The following is a 26161-nucleotide window of genomic DNA, read 5'->3' on the forward strand; positions in this document are numbered from 1 at the left end:
GAGTTCCCTGAGAACAGAGATCACATGTGTGACCAGGCATTTAGGACAGCAGCTTCCACATTAAAATTACTGGGGGCATCTATTAAATTTCCAATCGATACTTGTTGACTTAGTGTTTGGAGACTTAATAACTGATGAGAGACATGGACTGTATCTCTAAACTTGGACAGTTGTGTTGCCACATTTTTTTGACTTAAGAGTTATAAGTCTATCATCTCTCCTAAACTAAGGAATTCAAACTCAAAAAATAAAATTCAACTTCCTTACACCTTTCACCTTCCATGATGTTAGGGAAATCCCTATCTATTTGTAGGTACATGGTGATTACAGTGAGATGTGCACCCTCACCAAACCATAAAACAGGCAAAATTTAAAGTAATAAAAAACACACATGATGAATACCATTGGATGTATTAGAGAAAAAAACCAAGAGATTTCTAATACCCTTAGTTTCCAGGGAAAAATGTTCAAGATAGCAGGCTGAATATGATTATGATTTATTAAGTGGATTTAATAAATACTATTTCTGAAGAAATATTCTCTAAATAAGCTCCCTTCAGCCTAGGAAATGAAGAGCAGCTGGAGCCAATCACTTATCTAAACTCTTCACATAGGAAATGTTTCCCTCCCTCTTGGGCTCAAACTCATTTGGCAACAGGTTGGGAAGGAAGCTCTGGCCCTGACATGTAGATGCAACAGGCTGTGATTAGCATAAGAATCATTCAACTAACTCATTCTGCTATAATTTCATGTTCTTCAAAACAAATTTCAGATTATACTCTCTTTTATAATAGGTGCCATGTATTGAGTAAGCACCATTTGGAAGGCACTGTGCTAGGCAATTCATGTTTATTATTGCTAATCCTGCAATTACCTTATTTTCAGATGAGGAATTTTAGGAAACTAGGTAACTTGATCAAGATCCCATTGTTGTTTGGTGAATAAGGAGAGATAGACTGGCCATGCCAGCTTGAGTATTTGTGTAGCTTGACTACTGTAAAGTAATATATGACCATTTGGTTGGCATACATCCTTTCCTGGAAGGCCAGATCAAAGCCGATCAAACTGAAAACCAGACTCCATTGAGTAGCAAATAACCAATATGATAAGAATACCAACCTATGAGTGGGCTTGAAAGCAAGCAAATATTGCCAGCTTCTCCCACTTAAACATTGATATCAACATTTACAAAGGTAAAAGTATTGGAAATTCTTTGGGGGAAAAAGCATTTCTGCAGTATAATGATTTCATGAGAGAAGAAATACCATGCTATATTTCAAAATATATTTTGTTTCAAACAAATTTTATCTTGTTTATAGGCAACCATGTAGCCTGAGTGCATATGGGCAGGTAATGACTTTTGTTTTTAGTATCATTAGTTTTGCCTTTTCCAGAGTTTCATATAATTTGAATCATAAGATATGTAGCCCTTTCAGACTGACTTCTTTTTCTTAGCAATAATCACTTAAGATTCCTTCCTGTCTTTTTGTGGCTTGATAGTTTATATTTTTAAATTTCAGAATAAAATTCCATTCTTTGAACAGCACAGTTTGTTATCCATTCACCTATTAAAAGGTGTCTTCATTGCTTGTATTTTTTGGTGTTTATGAATAAGCTGCTATAACATTCACATGCAGGTTTTCATGTATATATAAATTTTCAAGGAAGTTGGGTAAATACCTAAGAGCACAATTACTGGATTGTATGGTAAGACTATGCTCAGTATTGTAAGAAATCGCCAAGCTCTCTTCCAAAGTGACTGCCCTTTTACGTTCCCACAACAAGTAAGAGTTCCTGTCGCTACACACTGTTGGAGCCATTGGTGGTGTTGGTTCGGTTGAATTTTAGCCAAATGAAAAGTTATATAGTGGTATCTCATCAATGTTTTATTCTATAAAGACAAATGACTTGATCATCTTTTCATATGTTTATTTTCCACTAGCTCTATATTCTTTTTTTGTGGTTGTTGAGGTGACTTTTCAGTTATTTGCCCATTTTTAAGTAGATTGCTTTTCTTATTGAGTTTTAAGCATTTTTTGTTTATATTGGATACAAGTTCTATATGGAATATGTGGTTTGCAAATATTTTCTGTGGCTTATCTTTTCATTTTCTTAACAGTGCCCTCCAAAGAACAGAAGCTTTTGATTCCAATTTATTGATTATCCAATTTCCTTTCCTAGATTGCACTTTGGTGTCTGATCTAAAAACTCATCCACAGGGGCGCCTGGGTGGCTCAGTCGGTTAAGTGTCTGACTTTGGCACAGGTCATGATCTCACTATTCTTGAGTTTGAGCCCCACGTAGGGCTCTGTGCTGACAGCTTGGAGCCTGGAGCCTGCTTCAGATTCTGTGTCTCCTTCTCTCTCTGCCTCTCCCCTGCTCACGCTCTCACTCTCTCTCTCTCTCAGAAATAAATAAAACAGTAAAAAAATTAAAAAATAAAAAATAAAAACTCATCCACAAACCCAACTTCCCCTAGCCATTCTCCTATGTTTTCTTCTAAAAGATTTATAGTTTTGCATTTTATATTTAGATATATATTTTGATCCAATTTTTGTTAAAGGTACAATTTAAGTGTACATGTAGGTTTGGTTGGTTTTGTTTTTTGCATGTGAACATTGAATGGTTCCATTTCCACTTGTTGAGAACACTGTCCTTTTTCCATTTAATTGCCTTTGCTCCTTTATCAAACATCAATTTATCACATTTGTGTGGTTTGATTTTTGAGTTTATTGATTAACGTGTATATTCTTTTACCAGCACCATGATGCCTTGGTTAATGTAGCTTTCTAGTACGCCTTGCAATTGGGGAGCTTGAGTCCTCCAACCTTGTTCTTTCTTCAAGACTGTGTTTGCTTTTGCAGACTTTTTCCTTTTCAAATGAATTTGAGAATCACTTTGTAGATATTTATAAAATAGCCCACTGGAATTTTGATTGGAATTGTGTTGCAGCTATAGGTCAAGTTGGAAGGAACTGACATCTTAAGAATACTGAGTATTCCAATTTATGAATATGGAATCATTCTGCATTATTTAGCTCTTCTTTAATTTCTTTCATCAGAGGTTGTGTGTGTGTGTGTGTGTGTGTAGATCCTTTACATATTTTGTGAGCTATGTACATAATATTTTTTTGATGCTATTGTAAATGGTATTTTTAAAATTTAAAATTCCAGTTGTTTGTGGCTTGGATACAAGAAAACAATTGGTTTTTGTATATTAATCTTATAAGACTTTGCTATACTCACATAATAGTTGGAAGAATATTTTGGCAGAATTTCTGGAATTTTTACAGAGGTAAGTCATCTGTGAAGAAAGATAATTTTACTTCTTCCTTTTCAATTTGTATAGCTTTAATTTCCTTTTTTGCCTTATTTCACTTGGTAGAATGTCCAATATGCTGGTAAATAGGAGTGATAAGAGAGTATGTCCTTGCCTTGTATGTGATCTTAAAGGGAAAGCATCCAGTTTCTGATCATTAACTATGATGTTAACTTGTATGATTTTCACAGATATTCTTTATCAAGTTGAGAAAGCGTCTCTTTACCTAGTTTGCTGATTTTTTCTTTCTTAAACATGAGTGAATGTTGTATTTTGTCAAATGCTTTTTATGCATTGATTAAAATGATTATGCGATCTTTCATCTTTAGTCTGCTATGTAGAAGATTGCATTGATTGATTTTTCAGTGTTCAACCAGCCTCACATAGCTGGAATAAATCCTAAATGGTCATAATAAAAATTCTTTTTATGTATTATTCTTTTTATGCATTTGAATTGCATTTTGTTGAGGATTTTTATATATATTCCTGTGAGATACTGGCCTATAGTTTTCCTTTCTTAAAATATCTATATCTATCTGGTTTTGGTATTAGGATAATGTTGGTCCTGAGTTACAGAGTATACAGTTTCTATTTTGTGAAAGAGATTGTGGAGAATTGGTATCATTTCTTAAATGCTTGATAGAATTCACCAGTGAAACCTTCTGGGGGTTATTAATCATTGGCTATATTTATTAATATATATAGGTCTATTCAATGAGTTTTGTGTGAGTTTTGGTACTTTGTGTCTTTCTTTAAAAAAAAATTTTTTTAGTTAATTTAGTTTTGAGAGAGAGAAAGAGAGGCACAGAATATAAGCAGGGGAGGAACAGAGAGAGAGGGAGACAGAATTTGAGGCAGGCTCCAGGCTCCAAGCTGTCAGCAAAGAGCCCAATTCAGGGCTTGAACTCGAGAACCATGAGATCATGACCTGAGCTGAAGTCAGACACAGCCTCCTATGTGCCCCAGTACTTTGTGTCTTTCAAGGAATTGTTCCATATCATCTAAATCAAATTCTCTGTAGAGATTTAATAGAATTCCTAAATTATCCTTTTAATGTTCATGGAATCAGTAGTTATGGTCCCTTTTCATTTAGTCTGCCTAGATGTTTATAAATTGTATTGATATTTTCAAAGAACTACCTTTGGGTTTTGTTGATTTTCTCTTCTGTTTTTCTGTTTTAATTTTAATCGACTTATCCTCTAATTTCATTACTACTTTTCTTCTGTTTAGTTGAGATAATTTTTTTAAGGTATAAGCTTAATGATTTTCATTCTCTCTTTTCTAAATATATTCATTTAGGGTCATAAAATTCCCTTTAGGCAATGCTTTTTTACATCTCACTAATTTTGATAATTTGTATTTTCATTTTTTTAGTTCAAAATATTTAAAAATTTCCTTTAGACTTCTTCTTTGACCTATATGTTATTTAAAATTTATTTCCACATATTTGGGGGAGTTTCTAGCTCTTTCTGTAGTTGATTTTTAATTTAATTCCAATGAGTTCCAAGCATATTTTGTATGATTTTGATTCCTTTAAATTTTTTAATGCATCGGCACAGAATGTAGTATGGCCCTACAGAATGTAGTCTATTTTGTATACTTAAGAATGTGCATTTTGCTATTCTTGAAGTATCCTACAAATGTCAATTAGATCAAGTTGATTGATAATCCTGTTTAGAGCAACTATATCCTCACTGATTTTCTGCTAACTTGATCAATTACTGAAAAAGGGGTCATTAAATCTCCAACTTTAAGAGTGGATTTGTTTATTTCTTCTTTCAGTTCTATCAATTTTTTATTCCATATATTTTGATGATCTGTTTTTAGGTACATACACATTTAGAATCATTATATCTTCTTGAAGGATTGACCTCTTTATCATTATGTAATGTCCCTCTTAATCCATTCTCCTTGTTTTGAGTCTTCGACTGAAATTCAAGCTTTATTTTTATTTTATTATTGTCATTTTTTAATTTTTAATTTTTTAATGTCTTTACTTATTTCTGAGAGAGAGAGACAGCGTGAGCAGGGGAGGATCAGAGAGAGGGAGATATAGAATCCAAAGACAGGCTCCAGGCTCTGAGCTGTCAGCACAGAGCCCTATTTGGGGCTCGAACCCAAACCATGAGACCATGACCTGAGCCAAAGTTGGACACTTAACTGACTAAGCCACCCAGATGCCCCTCAAGCTTTGTTTTCAGTGTCAGCAAGGGTTATCTTTCTCCATCTTTTCATTTTTAACCGGTCCAAATATTTATATTTAAACTGAGTTTCTTATAGTTAGCATACCTTTAGGTTCTGTTTCCTTATTCACACTGACAACATGTCTTTTACTTGTTTCATTTATACCATTCTTATTAAAAGGGGTTACTGAGCGGTGCCTGGTTAGGCACCCAACTCTTGGTTTCGGCTCAGATCATGATCTCACAGTTCATGAGATCAAGCCCCACATCTGTCTCTGTGCTGACAGTGCAGCGCCTGCTTGGGATTCTCTCTCCCCCCTTCTCTCTGTCCCTCAAGTGCTCTCTCATGCTCTCTCTCTCTCAAAATAAATAAATAAACTTAATTAATTTTTTTTAAAAATTAAAATTAAAACTGGTCACTGACACAGTTGGATTATCTATCATGTTAGTAATTGTTGCTATTTGTTGCATTTGTTCTTCTCTCACACCTTTTTTTCTGTCTTCTCTAGTTTCAACCGAGCATTTTATTTTTTTAATTTATTTTTTATTTTTTTAATTTATTTTTTATTTTTTTTAATGTTTATTATTTATTATTGAGAGAGAGATAGAGACAGAGTGCAAGCAGGGGAGGGTTAGAGAGAGAGGGGGACACAGAATCAAAGCAGGCTCCAGGCTCTGAGCTGTCAGCACAGAGCCTAATGAGGGGCTAAAACTCACAACTTATGAGATCATGACCTGAGCCAAAGTTGGACGCTTAACTGACTGAGCCACCCATGTGCTCCTCAACCGAACATTTTATATTAATCCATTTTATCTCCACCCTTAGCATATTGTTTGTACTGTTTCCTTAGGAGTTGCCTTTACATTTGCAATATACATTTTTGACTAATCTAAGTCCATGTTCACATAACACTATAATGCTTTGTGTAGAGTGCTGGTTGCTTAGGACAGAGTATTCCCAGTTCCTCCATTCCCTCTCTTATGACATTGCTTTTATTCATTTCTTGTATGTATATGCCATAAACACCAATACAATTTTATTATCATTACTTTAAAATATTATATTTGAGATCAAATGAAAATAAGAAAAATAAAACATTTTATTTTACTTTCGTTTATTCCTTCTCTAGTGCTCTTTAATGTAGATCTGAGTTTCTGACTTATATAATTTTCCTTCTTCCTGAAAAGACATTCTTACCTTCTTTTGACTCTTCTTATAAGGCAGGTCTTCCGGTGATGAAGTCCTTAAGTTCCTGTCCATCCGAAAAAGTATTTTTTCTTCATTTCTGAAGGAAAATTTCCTACCAATACTTTAAATATTTTACTTCACTCTCTTCCTTACCATAGTTTCTAACATAAAGACCACTGTAATTCTTATCCTTGATCCTCCACAAGTTGGCTGGTTTTTCCCTCTGCTTCCCTTTACAAGTTTCTTTTTTTTTTTTTTAATTTTTTAGTGGTTTGAATATGATACACATAGTTGTAGATATTTTCATATTTATCATACTTAGTGTTCTCTGAACTTTCTGGATCTGTGATTTGGTGTGATTAATTTTGGAAAGTTCTCAGCCAGTTTTAATCTCAAATGTTTCTTCTGCTCCCTTCTCCCTTTTTATTCAAAAATGCATGTGCTACACAATTTCAAATTATTTCACATTTCCTCAGCATTGTTCTGATTTTTCATTCTTTTCTTTTTCTTTCATATCAGTTTGGGAAGTTTCTGACGACCTATCTTTAAGCTCACTCATTCTCTCTTCTGCTTTGCCCAATCTGTTGGTGAGCCTATCAGGGCATCTTTTCAAAAATTTGTTACGATGTTTTTGATTTCTAGCATTTCCTTTTGATTCCTAGAATTTCCATCCCTCTGCTTATATCACTCTTTTCATCAGAGCTCTTAATATATTAATTATACTCATTGTATTTATTTTTGTTTAGTTTTTTTTTTAAGTTTATTTACTTATTTTGAAAGAGAGTGAGTGGAGGCAGGGCAGAGAGAGAGAGGGAGACAGAAAACACCAAGCATGTTCCATGCTAGCAGCTGAGCTTGAACTCACAAACTCTTAGATTATGACCTGAGCCAAAATCAAGAGTTGGGCGCTTAACTAACTGAGCCACTCAGACACTCTTATTCATACTCATTTTCATTTTTTTAATGTTTATTTATTTATTTTGAAGGGAGATTGGCAGAGAGAGAGGGAGAGAGAGAAAGAGTTGCAAGCAGGCTCTGTACTATCAGCACAAAGTCTGCGGGGCTCAATGTCATGGTTTGTGAGATCATGACCTGAGTCAATATCAAAAGTCAGACACTTAACTGACTGAGCCACCCAGGTGCCCATAATTGTACTCATTTTAAATCCCCTGTCTGATAATTCCAATTGGTGAGACATCTGAGTCTTGTTTTGTCTCTTCAAATAGTGTTATTTCTTGCCATTTAGCATGCTTTTTTGTTTTGTTTTGTTTTTATAATGGGATATAATGTATTAAATAATAAGAACTAAAGTAAACAGATGGAAGTGTGAGGCTTTATGTTAATCTGGCTGGCGGTTGCACTGTGTTTAATGTCCTCTGTGGCTGAAGTTCCCAGAGGCTTCAAATTCCTCTAGTGTCCTTGCTTTCATCTCCTTTGTCTTTGGGTTTCTCTAAGAACTGTTTCTTATGTAGTCTGCACTTTGGAGCATGTTCAAATATAATCCACCGTCATTATACCTGAGCTCTGTTGGTAGTAATGTACGGGAGAGGGGAAGATTACAGAGTTTTGTGATTAAATCTGGTGTTCGTAGTCCTGTGATCTTCACAAGTGTATCTCAGCTTTACCCTGCTCCTCGCAGGTGAGAAAGAAGGCTCTGCGGAGCTCACATGGGAGAAATGCCATTTCTTGACTGAGACAGACATGGATAAAACCTTTTCCTCTGGGGAGCAGGCCTGTGTTACGGTGAACCCCTGGGTATATTTCATTACAGTTACTTTCCCTTCTGCTGCCGGAGTTATTGAAGTATTTTTCTGGGTCTTTACTGTGAGAATTTGGTGGAGTTCCTGGAGGTAAAACTCCCAACAGTGTGGACTCCCCTGTAAGCCTGCAGCCCCAAGGAGTTTCTCACTCTTCACCTAATCCACACTCAACATCTTTCAGTTTGTCACAATTACCATCTAAGTGCTCATATCAGTGTATGGATACAGTGGGTCTCTCCCCAGGCAGGCGGATCTCTGCGGTGACTCTCCAGATTGCAGGGTGATGGTTTGTCCTGTGAACCTCAGCTCTCCGATGGGCGAAGAAAAGTCTTCAGTTTTCAGTTTGAACAGTTTTTTTTTTTTTTTTCCCATTGTGAGAACAGGAGGGATGACTTCCAAGCTCTTCACGTGTTGGAGCGAAAACCAGAAATTTGGCAACGGCTTTCCTCATTCTCCATAATGCGAGTTTCAGAGGCTGGTTTCTTCCACGTCACAGAATCAGTCAGCTCCGTTTTCAAATGTGGTTCATATCTGAGCCCATCCCATCTACCTGTTTAATCTGAGAACTCCCTCTTAAGTAATTAAATAGACTTTCTTCATTGGTCATTATGATGTGATTTATGACATGTGTGTAATTGTCAGAATTACTGTGGGTAATTAAAATATGAAGTGAATGCTGCCAGAGGCTTCAGTCACAGTGCCCTCATTAAATATCAGGAGCTGACCAAATTATAAATAGACTGGTTTGCACAAGTTCCCGGCAAAACCTAATTATGAAACTTATCCTTATTCTATCAGAACTCACTCCATTAGTCATGCAAATTCTGAAAATGATTAAGTTATTTTATGTGCTAGAATTGTAGAATTAATAATAAAGAGGTGAGTAGCAGTATTTAGACATTACTATGAAACTTTATTATGTCAGGTCACTTGGGGTCATACTGTCTCTCTTCCTGACCCCACATCCAATGCAACACAATACGACACACACACACACACACACACACATTTTTGAAATAGTTTAGTAAATGGCTCAATATTTAATGGTTTTAGTGAATTTATAATAACTTCTTAAAACTGGGAGCTAAAACAAAGAAGGACTTGTAAACTCTGCATCAGGTATTATCTTGTAATTGGTCAGAGAAAGAGGTTTAGTAAATATCATCAGGGGAATCCTTTCACAAAAGGCAAAACATCTCAAGGAGAAGTTAGTTACTATAAGGATATTTCAAGATATGCAAGTGGACCGGGAGCAAGCAAAAACTTAAAAGTTTAAAGGAGCTTTGGATGACCATGTCTACCTCCTTTCTAATTTACAGACAGGGGACTTAGCCTAAAAAAACAGTGTGGCTGCCAGTGAACAAGACAGTCAGGCTTTGAGCTTACTGCCATGCTTCTCTTCTCTAACGTGCGGGAAGACACAGACTGATGGTAAAATTGGTGAACATCAGTTTTCTCCTCATGGGACTGGGTGAGAGAACACTGAAGGCAGGTCCGCACTGAGTTTCCAGAGTATGTAAAAGGTCATCCACTGGTGGCTTAGTTTGGTGAACTGTTGTCTCATTGCAGACTACCTGTCACTGTATAGAAACAGAGACATCAAGATGCTTACTCAGAAGAGCCTGAGAAGTTGGATGACTCAATCAATACATGTCTGGGGAAGCAAAAGAAAAGGTAAAATAAAAAGAAAAGAAGGGAGGAATAGGAAAAGAAAGAAAGGAGGAATAGGGAAGAGAAGGGGGGAGATGAAGAAAGAAGAAAAAGAGAAAAAGCACACTTCATAGATAGATGTAAGATTCAAGAGTTACACATTTATGTATCAGTTAGATTGTAGGGGCTTCAGCATTGCCAATTCAGCTGAACTGGGGAAGGGGTTTAGGCAAATGTTCCTTTGTTGGGGACAAAGGGGAAAATAAAGACTGGGTGAAGAAGAGAGGGGGGTAGTGGGAGGGAGGGAGGCACATTTCTAACAAGGGTACATAAACTCAATGCTGACTAACTGACTGCCTTGATAAGCTCAGTAGCTATTTGAGATTTACCCTTCAGTACCCTCTCCTTGGGTTAGGGGCAGAAAACTTTCTGAGATCTCAAGTGAAAGGCAACAAAGCTGTGGACTTTGACCGCAATGAAGCAGTTCCTCTCTCAGCCCCTGGTGGTTTCAGGTGCGCATGGTGAATGGCAACAATGACATGGATGTATCCAGATGGCATCCAAATAAGCGAAGGGGACATCTTCCCTTGGGAAGACGACACAGAGGAAGAGATGGGGGACAAGAGGGTCAGATGGACCGCATGAGGGAATGGGTCTGGTCTTGGGGAGGGGGCCGTCAAAGCTCACATTAGGTGTCTACAAGTCACATAATGCAAATTTTAAGAGAGAGTGGGGGGAAGGTCTGACGTGAAGGGATCTGGGGATGGAGAGATGACTGAGAATGACTGATACACCCAAGAAAAATGCAGAGCTTTATTGGAGAGAAGGTATAGGTCTGGTTGACAGATGTAGGAGCCAATTAATTTAAGTGTGTGTGCGTGTGTGTGTGCATGTGTGTGTGTACATGTGTGTTGTATGATTTGACTTCACAGCAACACCATCAGGTACACAGGAAAAATATTCTTATCTCCTTTTTATGATGATGAGAAATTAGGTGACTCACTCCAAGTCCTAAGACGTTAAGCAACAACTTGGATTCCCAACACTCAGACTCGGTGTCTATTATTGCTCCTCTACAACATGCTGGTACTTGATAGAACTGCTCTGAATGTATGTAGTGGTAAGTAGAGAAGTGAGAAAAATTAACATGTGCTTCTCTACACCACTGCTCAAAAAGCTGATGGCTTTTCAGTGGATTGTTTGTTTTTTGTTCTCATCTCCAAGGGTGGCAGGGCCTCCGGACGCTGCAGAGGGGCTCATACGCCAATTGAGCAGCTGCCTGGTCCCATCAGAGGATAGCTAAAAACTCCCAAGGGCATACCTTGCCTCAGTGTGTTCAAAGCCTTCGAGACCTCTGTTCCTGCATCTTCTACCAGGGGCTAGAAACCTCCATGGGGAGATTCTTGTTCCTTTTATATTGATTCCAAGGGCCCGGCTGAACAATTCAGACGGCACAGAATCCTTTGAATCCTTTGTGCACCCCCACAGGATGCTGGCATCTTTGCCACTCACTCAAAGAACAGGAAATCCTTCCAATGTGTCTTTCTTCTTGTTCTGTGTGTTTGTGTGTGTGTGTTTCAAATTTCTCAGCTTTTTAGGGTAAGAGTATGACACGTTCACCTCCAAACGTGGCAGTGTCTCAGCAAGAGGCACTCTGAGAAAATGCATTTGAAAATGGCATTTGTTGGCTCGCTGGAGCCAAATACAGCCACCTCGTCTCTTGCTTGAAACCCAAACAGGGTGACTGCCAGTCAGGGATTCCAACCAGCTGGTGGAATTGGCCTGCACACCCTGACAAAAGGGATCCCGTTCCTCAACAGCAGCTTCTCCACCTCTCTCTCTCCCCTTTTTGCTCGAGAATGCACAGTTTTGCACTTGTCCTTCATACAAATAACTGGAGGGTGGGAATTATTCAGAAAGCTCATGTTCGACACCCCATCTGTTCATTTCTGACGGCAATATATAATGTAAGGCTATAAAAACTTGAAAAATAATGCAACATAAAAAGGGATTGACTCAGCTCCAAGAGGCCATAAATGGTAACAAATACCACTGGATGATTTATTTCATGCTGTAATCTTTACAGTAAGTCATCTTTCAGACATTTCCTTGTGACAGGTTTTAATAATATTAATGCCCAGAGCAATCCAAATCATCGCCAATAGACGTATTTATCAAGCTGCCAATCCGAGTAAATGAAATTCTATAAGCAATAATGTAACATGTTTAAAGGAAGCTAATAAAACAAGTCAGCAGAGAAATATTACTTCAAAGTATTCTCTCCCTCTAATCCAGCCCTGTATGTTATACAGCCAAAATGCAAATCTTTCCATACTTGATTTATTGCTCCAAAAATACCAATGACCTTTTCCCCAAGCTTCTGTATATTCACTCTCACACGTTCATAAAGCCTGCAGTGTGCATCCTGCTGGAGTCACCGAAAACAGTGGAGTGCTTAGCATTTATTGTTATGTTTGTCTTGCTTTTTACGCAGGTACTTGATTGGCAGCTGCATGAATAACATCTAAGTCTCCAAGCCTTATTAAAATGTAACAAATATCTGAGCCATAAACTGAGCTTTGCAGTACCCATTCGAGGCAGGCCTTCCAGAATACTTGAGAAAGTGACTTGAGTCACTTGAGTGAACCACAGTCCTGATGGTTCGCTGGCTGCCAGGTAAATTTCACATGAGGGGAGAGCCAACCAGAGTTTTCCTTCAGTCAGGTTTACTTTGCTTTGCATTAATTATTTGTTATTCCATGCGAATCACAGTACACCAGCTGTTAAAGCATTTGGCGTTTCAAATGCACCTCAAGACCTGCCTCCTGCAGGAAGCCTTCCTTATTAATTTCACTAATTTTCTGATCTCTAGCACAATAACTCCTGCTAATTAATGAGTCCATCAAAGCATAATGCACCTCAAAAGCACTCACCAAATATTAGATGGAAATACAAAGTGTATCCATTTATTTGATCCATTCTACAATGAATTAATGCATCCTTTTTTCCTTGCATAGCACACATACCCTCCTCAGGGATAGATTTATTGTTTAATGGGCACCACAAGTTTTCACCATGACACTATGCACCCTGTGGGGGCATGGAATTACATATGTTTATATCTATATCTGTATCTACCCCCACGACCCAGCGGGGATGCAGCTGGGGAGCACTGGCTCGGGGCTCAGGGCACACAGATCCAACTTATTGGCTCCAGTCTCCCGGGAAGACATGCAGTGCTTCCTCCCTTATAGTTTTGCTGTTCTGTGATTCCTTATTAGGATTTTTTTGGTCTTTCTTTAGTTTAAAAGAGTTTCTGTTACTTGCAAGTAATGGGACACTACTTACAATGACTGTATTTCAGTCATTCAGCTTTATAAAAAAACCGCATGAGAGACACACTTTGGTTTGAAAGGACTTCATTCCTTGTAATGAGAAGACACGTTTCTACTGGATGTGAGTCAAACACAAAGCCCTTTGTAGCTTGGTAATCCAGGGTATTTTGAGTTGAGTTTTGGAGTGTCCTTGGAACACAGTGGGATTTTATTAGACAAATAGGAGAAGGGAATCCCATTCTAGGAATATGTACAGGTCCACGGCAGGAAGAAGAGCATGGTGTATATTTGGAGAAGTGGGAAAATATAATACCGTGTGAGCCCAAAGGAGTTTTCTGAGAGGCAAGGACCATAGGATGAAGGGCATTATTAAGGATGCTGATCTTATTCCTAAAGGTACTGACAAACCAGTGAAGGGAAACAATACTGTCACATTTTCATGTTTGATACCTCATTCTAAGTACAACAGAGGAATGGATGAGGAGAGACCAGAGGAGATGGAAGGAGACCGGGTGAACCAGCATTTTCACCAGTGGTCCAGGGAAAGAAGATGGTAGCTTGGGTTGTGATGAGAAATGGAGATGGAAAGGGTAGAGAGACTTAAGATATTTTTAGGAGTAAGACAGAAAAAATGAGACAAATGGCTGACTGCAGGAGAGAAACCTGTCTCCCAACCTCCTGACCTGTTCCTCTAACCTCTCACCAGGCTTGCCAGCCCAGGCCTTGGCTGCTGATAGACCTGGACAGGTTTACCGTTGGTTTTACTATTTGTTTTGCCTTTGTTTTTGCCTACCTTAGAGTATATTCCTGAGTGCAGTGAAGAAAGGCAGGTTAGAAATCAGGCCCTTGGGGAAAGTATTAATTTTAGAATTGTTTGCCCATTTGGTACAGTGAAATTGGTTCCAGAATTGTTACTTTTCCTATTTTTTCCAATTCTTATCATTTCTTTTCAACTTCAGCGCTCCTCTCAATGATGTCTCGCCTTGTACACTATGATTCTCAGAAGAAAGCCAGCCAGCCAGGGGTGGTATTAGGATCACGGGTCAGGATACAGTTTGAAGAAGCCTTCCATGCCCTGAACATTTTATTTCGTGCCCACATACACACAGCCACATTCCTGGGAATTACTGTTTTTATCCCTCCCCTAATCTTCTGTTATTTCCAGGCTTGGAAAAATGATCTAGTGGCTAAAACAGTAAGATGAGGAAGAGTAAAGGGGGAGTGCGAGAAGGAAAAAGAGCCGACGGCAGTTGCCCACATTTAAAGATGGAGCTGAGAGTATGCGGCTGAAGAGTGAGAAGCTGATGGGTTAGGAACAATGTTCTTTTACTTCCACTGCCCTGGCCTAAGAAGGCAAAACTTTCCAAGTGAGCAGGTAGACCAGGTAGTCCCTCTGGAAGGAGGAATATGATCAGGGTTGACAGAGATAATCTGCTTATACAGATTATAAAAAAAACATTTCTCCTGTGTTCTTCCTCTTGGTTCCAAATAACCTTTAAGATTTAGGGTCACCTGACATAGGCCCGTGACTTTGAAAAACAGATGAATGTAAACTCACCTAGGATGGTTTTTGCCTGTTTTATTCAATAATACGTTCACCTTTCCCTCCTACAAATTAACTGTTAAAAAAAAAAAAAGATAGCTAGAATCTATATAAAGAGGTCAGAGACTTATGCCATTGGGTTCATTGATTTTTTTACCTCACCTCCAAGCCTGTTCCTGGGTGAGCTTAAGGGATGCAGATGAAAATCAATGGCTTGGGGTGGGGTGTGGGTGCTGGGGGTTGTTCCTGGAAGGCTGAGCTCACAGGCCAAGCAGATACTTGACCTGGCCCTACAAATCCTTCCCAGTTATCTCCTCCCTCTGAGCCATCGCTAAGTCTCTTAAAACTGGTTTCTGGTGTTGATCCACAAAAAAGAATTTCTCAAGGATTAAAATAGAAATAAAGTGAGAAAGAAAGGAAACGTATTACCCACGGCCCTGGCAGCTGAGTACCTACATGGTGAGCAAAAACTGAGATCAGGGGCATTTAATTTAGAAAAGGCCCAAGAGTATTCGGACCTACCCTACAAACAGTGGAAAGCCAGGCATAGGCTTGGCTGTCTGTAGAATCTAACAGAATATTTCATTGGAAGCAAATCTAGCTAATCAGTATGAAAATGCTTTTCATAAAATATTATTTTAAGAACTGGAAATATTAATGTGTTCTGACTTGTGGTAAATGCAAATAGAAAAGTCTTAAGCATAATAATTATATCAATCAATCAATAACGACTATGAACATTTTTATGTTGGAAGACCATTTACATTGTTCTCAGTGACTGAGACGTGCCTCTGGATTTAGCTGCTACCCTGAATCAAAGTCTGTAATGCCTGCCACTCCCCATTTCTGGCTTCTCTAGATCTTCCTGTAAATATATGTGTATGTAATGTATGTATATATAGGTGTGCATTAAGTATAAATGTATAAAGTAAATCACATGTATATGTATATGCACAGACATATGTGATTGACTTTATTGATTGATTCTCATACAGCAACCCCAGAATCTTCCCCCGAAGAGTAATTTATTCACAATGTATGCACGAGCACTTCTAAAAAATATGTATTAAAAATTTCTTCCATTATCTAAACTGAACATTTTACTGGAAGTTTGAGACTGAACATGGCAGCTTCTCTCACACTTATAAATTGCTTTATGATTTTTTTAACCAGCTTTTCCCCGTGGTACCTTAAACACAAATGAGATAAAATAATACCTACATTTCATTATGAGGAAACCAGAAATCAGAGAGGCAGCAGCCTGTCTGGGCTGAATTGGAACAGCCTCCAGAAGACGGGTAGGCCTCACCTGAGGAACAGAGGCTCCTGCAGCAAAGGAGGCCCAGCCGCTGAGCCTACCAAGGGCTAGCCTCCCACCTACTCCATTCAGTCTGAGGTGGGGGAGGGGCTGTGTTCCCAACATGATCCTGGCAGTAAAGGAAACTGGGGTTTACAACAAAAATCAGGGGTTGTTTCTTGTCTTTACTAAAGGGTTCCCCATAGAAGAATGTGTAATAATCTACTCACTCAGAACATAAAACAGAATAACATTTAGGAAAAAAGAAGGTATATGATTTCCACATGTTTTAAGGAATATGACTATTGCTCAAAGACAGACGGGCTTACCAATAAAAACGAGAATGGTGGCCACTCAGCTTTTCTTGGGGCTTTGAGAAAGGAGGAGGTTTTCAAGGAGCCAAGTTATTTAGTGTACATTTTTATTATTATCTGCAGCGATATTTCAGAGTGAAATAAGTAAAATATCTGTTCCTTTTCACTCGGCAGCAGCAAAGATCTTGGGGAAAAAAAATAAATAAGAAAGATGCAATCCCCACGGTGTAATCCCAGGGTATGGAAACTCACTTCTCTTAAATACCTCCCTCTGGCATAATTGACTTTTCATATGCATTTTAATAATGGTATTTCAGCAGGTTGCAAGGGAATTTTTTTTTCTTCTGTTGTTGTTGTAAATTATGGTTTGGAAAAAAAGTGTTATAAATCTAATTACATTTTCACTTATATTAACAAGTCAGCACAATCTTCCGGCATGTTTACCAAGCAATTCCAATATTTACAGCTGACCTAATTGGTTGTGGGGTAGAAGCAATGAACAATATTTTATTGTCCTTATAGCTGCGCATGTGCTGAAGACAGCTGCTGAGGCGGAAAGCTGCCCTGCGACCCTGAAGTTCTGCCTGTCCTGCGTTTGCTTTGCCTTATCATCAACCAGCTGAACAGAACAGGGTGTGGGGAGGGAAAGGGAAGTGGGTCTTCGTGTAGGGAGATGGGGAGTTCGGTAAAGATGCCTTTTCTCAATCCTCTCTTGACAAGAAAGAGTCTCCAATTATTTTGGGGACGGTTACAGACTCAAAATGAAGGTGTTGTTGGCAACTTTGGGTGCAAAGTTGTAAATAACTGCATTAAAGCCAACAATGTGTTAGGTAAACATCTCTGATATTTGATGCTGAGTTGAGGACAATGATGGCCCTGTCCTTGACTTTCACTATCAAAGCCACCATGGGCTTTAGGAGCTGAGCATGGGACTAACATAGGCTAGAATTATTAAATTCTTGTGCCTTTGGGGAAAGGGTTAAAAAAAAGCAATTGTTCCTACCAGGCAAAGACCATATTATATTGCTTCATGGGGAGATAGGGGCTGGGTATCCCGCTATTACTAAAGGTGACTTTTGCAGTAGCTTTATCACCCCTCAGATTTAAATTGAAATGACATTTATCTCTAAGTCCTCTGTCTTTCCTACTCATACTACTGGTGGTAACACAAATGAATGCTAATAAGTTTTAGCAGAGAAATGCTTCGAGGTGAGTCTCCTCCACACTGTGGGTTCAATTATTCTGTGGGATAATCGTGTCTCCTATGTCCTGATAATTGCTAACATTTATTGGGTGTTTACTCTTTCCTAGGAACCTGGCCAGGAATCTTACACTTAGTCTTCTCATCAGCCCTGTGAGGTCAGTGCCACCCGTTTGACAGAAGAGGAGTCTGAGCCACAGTTCGGTAAGTGCCTTGCTTGTGATCACAGAGCACAGGAAGTCACAGGGCTGACTGAGGTCTATTCTTGACAGTCCACTTCTGGCGTGCTCATCTTACCCATGGGACTGGGCGGACTCCTACTTTATCACTCCTGCTGCAACCTAAAAACTAAAATGCCACAACACACACTAGGCTTTGATGTGTGATTTTAGATGTTCTTGAAAGGCCCTTATTGAAGGTCACCTAAAAATATACGTCCCCTGCTGGTTGATGCCTGAAATTCCCCAGTTAGGGAGACTGCCTTAGCTGAAACCCCTGATCCCTGATGGAAACAACAACAACAAAAAAAGCTACCTCTGGAAGGGCTAATATTTTAAACTTCTGTTTTTGGAAGTGATGTTTGGTTCAAATAGCTGATGGTGATGGGGATAGTAAGTACCTGGGAAATACTAATCCCAGGAAAGGGTGGTGGTGAGTGTCAGAGAACAAAAAAGCAGAATAAAAAGTCTGTGACGGGGCGCCTGGGTGGCTCAGTCAGTTGAGTGTCCGACTTCAGCTGAGGTCATGATCACAGTTTGTGCATTCGAGACCTGCGTCGGGCTCTGTGCTGACAGCTCAGAGCCTGGAGCCTGCTTCAGATTCTGTGTCTCCCTCTGTCTCTGCTCCCCATTCATGCACCCTCTCTCTCTTTCTTCTCTCTCAAAAAAAACATTAAAAAAAATTTTTAAAAAGTCTGTGACAATTTTTCCTAGAAACTATGTAAGTCACGTTTCTAGTCCTTGAATAGAGTTTTACACAGAAACAGTGACTAGGCTTCCATAATCTTCACCTTGTCTTGTTGAGTTGGTCTTTTATACACGACCTTAAACAAACAAGGTCTCATCCCTGCCTTTTAAGAGATTATAAATGACAAGAATGAAAACCTGCAAAAACCACTTAATGCAAATAAATATATGTACTCAGTAAATGATCAGCTGTCCCACTGTAATTTTTATTTCCATAATAGCAAAGCTGCTTCCTCATCTTCCCATCCAGCTATATTAATGGAAATTTCCATACCCACAAGTCCTAGGAGCATCTGACTTCATTTTTCTTAAGACCTGTCTACAGGTTAACAAAGAGGTTTAAAAAAGACTTTTGTCCCTCCTTTATTACGGCCTTCTACACTAGTCAAATAGACAGGACAAAGAAGATGGGAAATAATGGAAGGAATATGCTGAATTTTCCATGGTACTCCTCTGACATTTTAAAAAACGTTTATTTATTTTGAGAGAGAGAGAGAAAACCCCAAGCAGACTCTATGCTGTCAGTGCAGAGCCCAACACAGGGTTCAATTTCACAAACCATGAAATCATCACCTGAGCTGAAATCAAAAGAGTTGTATGCTTAACCAACTGAGGCACCCAGGCACCTCTATTTTTAAGTAATAGCAATAAAATACTGTTTGATAATCTGAATAATTCATTTATCTAATGAATACCTGATGAATTATTCATATATATATGAATATATATACACACAAATATATACACACATATATACACATATATACACATAGATAGAGTACTCTTTGCAAGAATTGTAGCACTTTGCTTCTCAGAAACCCAATTTTTGCCTATAAGTACAAGATAAGAACTAGAAGTTCTTTCCAAATTCTTATTCTTCTATTTGTTAGCACCCTAACTCTTTCATTTGTCTCTGGAATTCAGTCTCATTGTGCTTAAAAATATCATATCTACCTGTGTAGATGTATGTCTATCTTTATCCCTATCCGCATACCTATCTGTACATCTAATTTTGCAGGATGCATTTGTATTGTCATTTTCTTTGGACTCTCTGTTGAGACTTGATGAAGATGCTTATTGCATTCATGACTGACACACCTCTGCTAGGGGTTCCTACATAGTCAAATGCCATCAATTGCAATGAGGAAGGCATCTTTAGAGGTTCTAGAATCTCCAAGGCTGTAAACACAAGTGCTATCTGGACTCTTAGAGAAAGGTAACTCTGGAAGATCAAATGCTGGCTTATGCAGTATTAAGCACACGTGGATTTCTAGAATATGTTTTGACTCCATATACATATAGGAATAAAAGAATCAAAAAATGTTTCTGATTTACTAGTTATGGACTCTATTTTATTCAAATAGAGAAGTGTCTGATTATCTAGAGGGAAAGTCATTTCAAAAGCTTATTATGGAAGGAAGAAAGAAAAATACCTGCTCAGGGTGCCTGGGTGGCTTAGTCGGTTAGGAATCCAACTTCTGCTCAGGTCATGATCTCACGATTTGTGAGTTCAAGCCCTGTATCCAGCTTGGCACTGGTGGAGCAGAGCCTGCTTGGGACTCTCTCTCTCTCTCTCTTTGCCCCTTCACCACTTGTGTGCTTTCTCTCTCAAAATAAATAAACTTAAATAAATAAATAAATAAATGATATCCTATCACTTAAAAAAAAAAGTAGCTGCTCACACAATCTTATATGCTTAGCCTCTATAGAAATCTCAGGAAGTGGAGAGAGAAGAACCATGTGTGGTAACTTACATCCAATATTCTGAGCCTGGAAAGACCCTGAAAACTAGTCCTCAGTGGGAGTTCAGACATCACTGAGGCTAAAAGATGGTGTTTCTCTTGCCTGGATCATCTGGGGCACAGGATTCAATTAGGTATGTAGAACTGAGAATAAAATGGAAGGAAGGGTCTAGATTCCTTTCCTGACTGTGTGTGGGAGGGTGGTGTGGGGGTGCGTAGTATCTGAAAGTGGGCACTTAGAGGGGCAAATGTCTCAGGAGTCATCCCCTAGAATAAACTAGACAAGGGCTGGGAATGAGTGTGCCAAAGAGCGGGGAGTGGTAATTTCTTCCTGTTAGGTGGATTTCCCCATGTCCTTATGGGTGGCGGACCTCTGATACTAACCAGCTTCTGGCCTGGCAGATCATATAACGGCAGTTCTGGATGCAGCATAATTTGCTCAGAAACTAAAGACTGCCATGAAATCAGCTATGCTGGAAGGCGCTGAGAAACAGCCAAAGAAAGAGCTGGAACTGCCACGGAAAAGAGCGTTCCAGAGGGAGAACAGCACGCTCTAGGCAGATGTGGACATGTTACAGTGACTGCACCAGAGGGAGTTTCCATAGTACAGGTCTTCACCGAAAGTCCTGATGATACGCTCTGCTGAGCTGATGGGCTGTTGATAGTAGGTGGTAGACAGTGAGTGAAATTGTGGAAGGTCTGAAACTTCACATCCTCTCCACCTGAATTTGAAAGAAATTGGTTGCAAAAGCATGAAAATCTAAGAGCCAAGGCAGAGGTGGATGGGTAAGGAGAACAACAACAACATGACCCATTTTGCACCTGCTCAATTTTTACTGTGCTTTGGACTTTCCATAAGAACTTAGCATGCTTTACTAGGTCAATCCAAGTATTTAGATCCTAATATTATCTCTATTTTGCAGATGAGGAAACTGAAGCATAAAGGCTAAAGAGGATGGTGATCTGGCGTTCATACCTAACATATGTACAATGCTCATGACCGATATCTGTGAGACGCTTGAGCTTTAAAGAGCTAAGACTGGGTTGGATATTAAGAAAGAGAGAAAAAATGACATGCATGGTTTCTGGTGTCTCTAAAAGCACATGGAGAGTATGAAGATGAAGTTGATACCATATTTACACATGATCTTAGTCATAGGTTTCACAAAGATAGAGTGGGAAGGGAAATTATGAAGGAAAGTTCAGTATCTAGATTTCAATACAGTCCATAACAGTTGAATTAAAGAGACCTAGAGGGAAGGTTTCTAGGGAAGGGCTGCTATACTCAAAGAAAACAAATCTTTCTATAAGAAATAGTTTCTTCTCCTGACCCGGATCTATCATAAACTGCCTAGAAATTTCTGCCTCCTCTTGTTCATTTGATTAGATATCTGTCAATATGTACTTTAGTTTATAAACACCTACTTTTAAAATACTGAATGGCTTAGTGTAATTATTGTGTTACTGGTCAGGTACAACATGATATGAAATAATTATATCTAAACCTTCTCTTCATATATCTCATTAAATCAGTTTTACCAGAGAAGTGAGTTTTGATAGGAAAGAGGCAGAGTAAATAACTCAGTCAATAACTGAACAGTAAAATGGGTGGAACTTTCTCAATCTCACCCAAAGTAGGGTAGCCACAATAAAGAAATTGGAAGTGAGGACAAAGGGGCTCCAGGAGCAGTTGAAAAGCATTTTTATTTATCATGAAATTTTACATAAGTCGCACTGGATTACCATGGAAAGAAAGAGGAAATATTCATCTTCGCTCTCTCATGTTACACAATCCCTTGATTTAACAACACAGAACTCAAGTGAACAGAGCTAGTGTTTATTTATTCAACAAATACACATTTAACTACCATCTATTAAATAGACTTTTGTGTGCCCATCTGAGAACCCAATTGCTATTTCTAACATTGCTTACTCTATGGGAAGAGAAAGATCCCCAGGGACACAGTGAAATATTGGACTATAACTTAGGGCTGTCTGCATTGCTTCAAGTACTAAGAATAGAAGATGGTAGTTTCTGAACTTACTGGAAAACCCACTGGTGGGCTGAAGACTACATCTTTAAAAGCATCAAGCCATTGTCAGCAAAACTATAAATAATGTTATGCTGTTTTGGGTATGAGAATGTAATACTATTAACACATCAAGAACAGATCACAAATAGCACACGCCACACATTTTACATTTTCCCCCCAATAACGCCTACTTAACTCTATTAAGCCATCAAATTTATTTTACTACTGGTTGTTGCACAGAACATGTTTATCAATTTACCAGCTGAAGTTAGCTTTGCCCTGCTAAATAAATAAATAAATAACAAAAAGAAAGAAAATAAAAAAGTGAATCAAAACAAAAACACACCCTATTCTGTAGTACTAAGTGGGAGCAGGATCTGTCATTGTTCCCATTAACACTGTACTTAAATCAACTGAACTAACCAACTCCATTGATGGAATGTCACAGAAATGGACCCACAAATGGCACTTATATATAGATGTATATATCACTGTCTAACCAGCAGTGTGATGCTGATTATTATTATTTTTTAAGATATAGCTCATGTGAACATAACTTGCTTTCCAATTAAGAGGTGCAGATGAATTAAGCATCATCTTTAAGAGATGATCTGGATGGCTAACTTTCATGATCTCTGACCTTCTTTAGGGGCTTTTAAAGCATATTCTAGGATCCCCCAGCCAGAAAGAGGGCTGACAGGCCCAATCTATGAATGGTCATGCTGTCTAGACCAATTCTCCTTTTTGATGCCTGCCTTGAACAACTTCCTTATTTGTCATAGTGCAGGTACTTAAGACAATGGGAAACACACCAATAAGTGATTTCTTTTTTATAGCTGTACTAAGGAATAATGAGGAAAAGTCCATGAAACTGAATGCCTACATTTACCTTTAAGGATTTTCTGTGGCTTTTTGTAACCATCACTTGCCAAGCCTCTCTTATCACAGAAGATGTGGGAAAGTATAAATGGACACATAAGCACGGCTGGGGCACTTCATGTGTGATCGCCAATGTTGTCTGTACAGTCTCAAAACAATTTTTATGTGTGAGTTATGTTTTCCTAACAACTGTGCATTAACATAAACATAACATGGGGAGCCTGGGTGGCTCAGTGGGTTAAGCGACTGACTTTGGCTCCGGTCATGATCTTGCGGTTTGTGAGTTCGAGCCCTGCGTCGGGATCTGTGCTGACAGCTCAGAGCCTGGAGCCTATTTCGGATTCTGTGTCTCCCACTCTCTCTCTGCCCCTCCTCCACTCACACTCTGTTTCTCTATCAAAAATAAATAAACATTAACAAAACATAAACATCATGTGTACACAAATACACAGATGTGCAATGCCAATAGCCAAGAAAGTATTCTTGAGAAATTTGAGATGTTATTTCACACAATATGCTAGCACACATTCTCACCTCTGGTCAGGCAAGTTGACACATGGAAGGCTCCGGGTTTCCCCCATGCCTTGCCCATGTCATTGCCTTCACACGAGCTGAGATGCCCACTGTCTCCTATTCTCCCAAATCCCACCTGCCACAGGAAAGTTTCTAGAACAATCCATCCACCCCTCATGGACCTCTTCTTCCTTTGCCCTCCTGCCAGAAGTATCTATGTAGCACTTCAAGGAGTGTTGTTTTATTTGAACTCTTATTTCTTTTATATAAATTCAACTTGTTTACCCAACTAGATTGCATGGGGGTTGAAACATCGTTTCTGTATCTCCAAACACATTAAGCAGAGTGCCTACTTAGCACACAGAGACATTCAATAAATCCCTATTTACCAACCATTTTAAAATAAGAAGAAAATTGCAAACTCCAATTATAGTGAATAGCTGTTTTGCTGTCATTAAGAGTGTGAATTCCTGAAATCCCATAGCACTTTCCTCCACACAGAGTTCTTAATCCTTTCCCACAGATTATCTCACTTAGTTTCCTAAAATACTGAAATAGAAGGCAGAGAAGGACAGAAGCTGTAATTCCTAGGCCTGTTATATTCCTTTTGGAAAACACACACACAAAGAGGTGGTACCTTTGGTGGCTCAGACAGACACCTGCCTCACCTGTGGGAGTGGTATGGTGAAAACCTCTGTTAACCAGACACAGCTCTCCAGAATCCCCAATTAAACAGAAGCATGGCTCTTCATATATTAAAAGGAGGTGACTTGTTTAAAATCTAAATCCTTGATAGGCTATGCACTTACTACATATTCAACCCAATTTTGTACACCTTTCTAGGTATAACACTTGATAATTACAATAAGGAACATCTGATGAGTATTTATTGCTGGCCAAGAATCAAAATACTTTAAATACCTAATCTCATCTTATCATTACAAAACTTACAAAGTGTTTATGACTATCATACTCATTTAATATAGCAAAACTGAGACAACTAGACAGCCTTTGAACTTAACTCTAACTCTACCCTACATCCACATTATGTAATGCCAGGACATATTGACCACACTCTACTGATAATACAATATCTACCTGTAGATAATCACAATTCTCAATCAGCAAAATTTTTCCTAGTATAGTATAGGTACTAAATTGAAATGCTGCCAACATATTACAAAGCTATTGACAATGAACTCTGAAGCAACAGAACTTTTAGATCAACCTCCATTAAAATTTTTTAAATGTTTATTTATTTATGAAAGAGAGAAACAGAGTGCAAACAGGGGAGGGGCAGAGAGAGAGGGAGACACAGAATCTGAAGCAGATTTCAGCCTCTGAGCTGTCAACACAGAGCCCTATGTGGGGCTTGAACTCATGAACTGCGAGATCATAACCTGAGCTGAAGTTGGATGCTTAACCGACTGAGCCACCCAGGTACCCCATCAACCCTCTATTTAAAATAAGCTGAACAGATCACCCTCCATTGCCAACCCTGAATTCTGGTTAATCAAGATTTTAATGCACTAAAGAGCTGCAGGAAAAAAGAGAGTGGAGGAAAAAGAATTTGTTGACCCTACTTTGCAGACTCAAAAACAAAAGCAAACTCATATTCTGTTTGTTGGAAATAGGAGAGAGATTAATAATAGAACTCGGAAATAATTGAAATCTCACCCCAATTCACATGTCTAGGGTACCTGAAAGGTGAGCTGAGAGAATACTGGGAAATGACCTTTGGTCGTCACAGGTATAAATTTCTTTGAGCTATGTTGCAAGGAGGTATATTTGTTTAGCTTAACGATAGTGGGAGAAGCAGAGATGAAATCATGTTGGTGGGGAACAATTCCACTGGTCACTATAAGGGCTGATAAAGCCAATATTCTGGTTTATGTCATACTTGTATTGTCCAAGGATCTTCAGAAAACCAGAGGGAATCAGGGTTCTCTGAGGCTCTTACCTGGTGGCGAAGCTTACATTGCTCAGTCTCTCGCGTCTCGTTGGCATCTCATCACTTATTGTAGAATCAGAGAGTTCCTTCGTGCTGCTTCTCCTTACCAGCACCATTGTCCCTGCAAGAGCACAGCAATCTTAATGAGCCAGTCTATCTTTTTGGAAGGCTTTTTTGAACAATTGCTACTGCCTGCGACATTTCTAGGTCCCCTGCTAGGGAGAGGGTAGAGATCCTGAGCCATAAACTAATTCTAAGAGGATGGATTATAGACATCTCATGAATTCC

At 38.8% G+C, this 26161-nt stretch overlaps 1 protein-coding gene across 1 annotated transcript in view; it reads right to left on the reverse strand.

Moving 5' to 3' along the window:
- The window catches only part of KCNU1 (potassium calcium-activated channel subfamily U member 1), a 133641-nt gene that overhangs the window by 42180 nt on the left and 65300 nt on the right, over nucleotides 1-26161 (reverse strand). Inside the window, exon 19 of the mRNA XM_077769553.1 lies at nucleotides 25883-25994. Coding sequence (XP_077625679.1) covers nucleotides 25883-25994 — 112 coding nt within the window. The remainder of the gene's footprint in view (nucleotides 1-25882; nucleotides 25995-26161) is intronic.

This window comes from Crocuta crocuta, unplaced genomic scaffold (assembly GCF_008692635.1).
Source record: "Crocuta crocuta isolate KB4526 unplaced genomic scaffold, BGI_CrCroc_1.0 scaffold698, whole genome shotgun sequence".
NCBI lineage: Eukaryota > Metazoa > Chordata > Mammalia > Carnivora > Hyaenidae > Crocuta > Crocuta crocuta.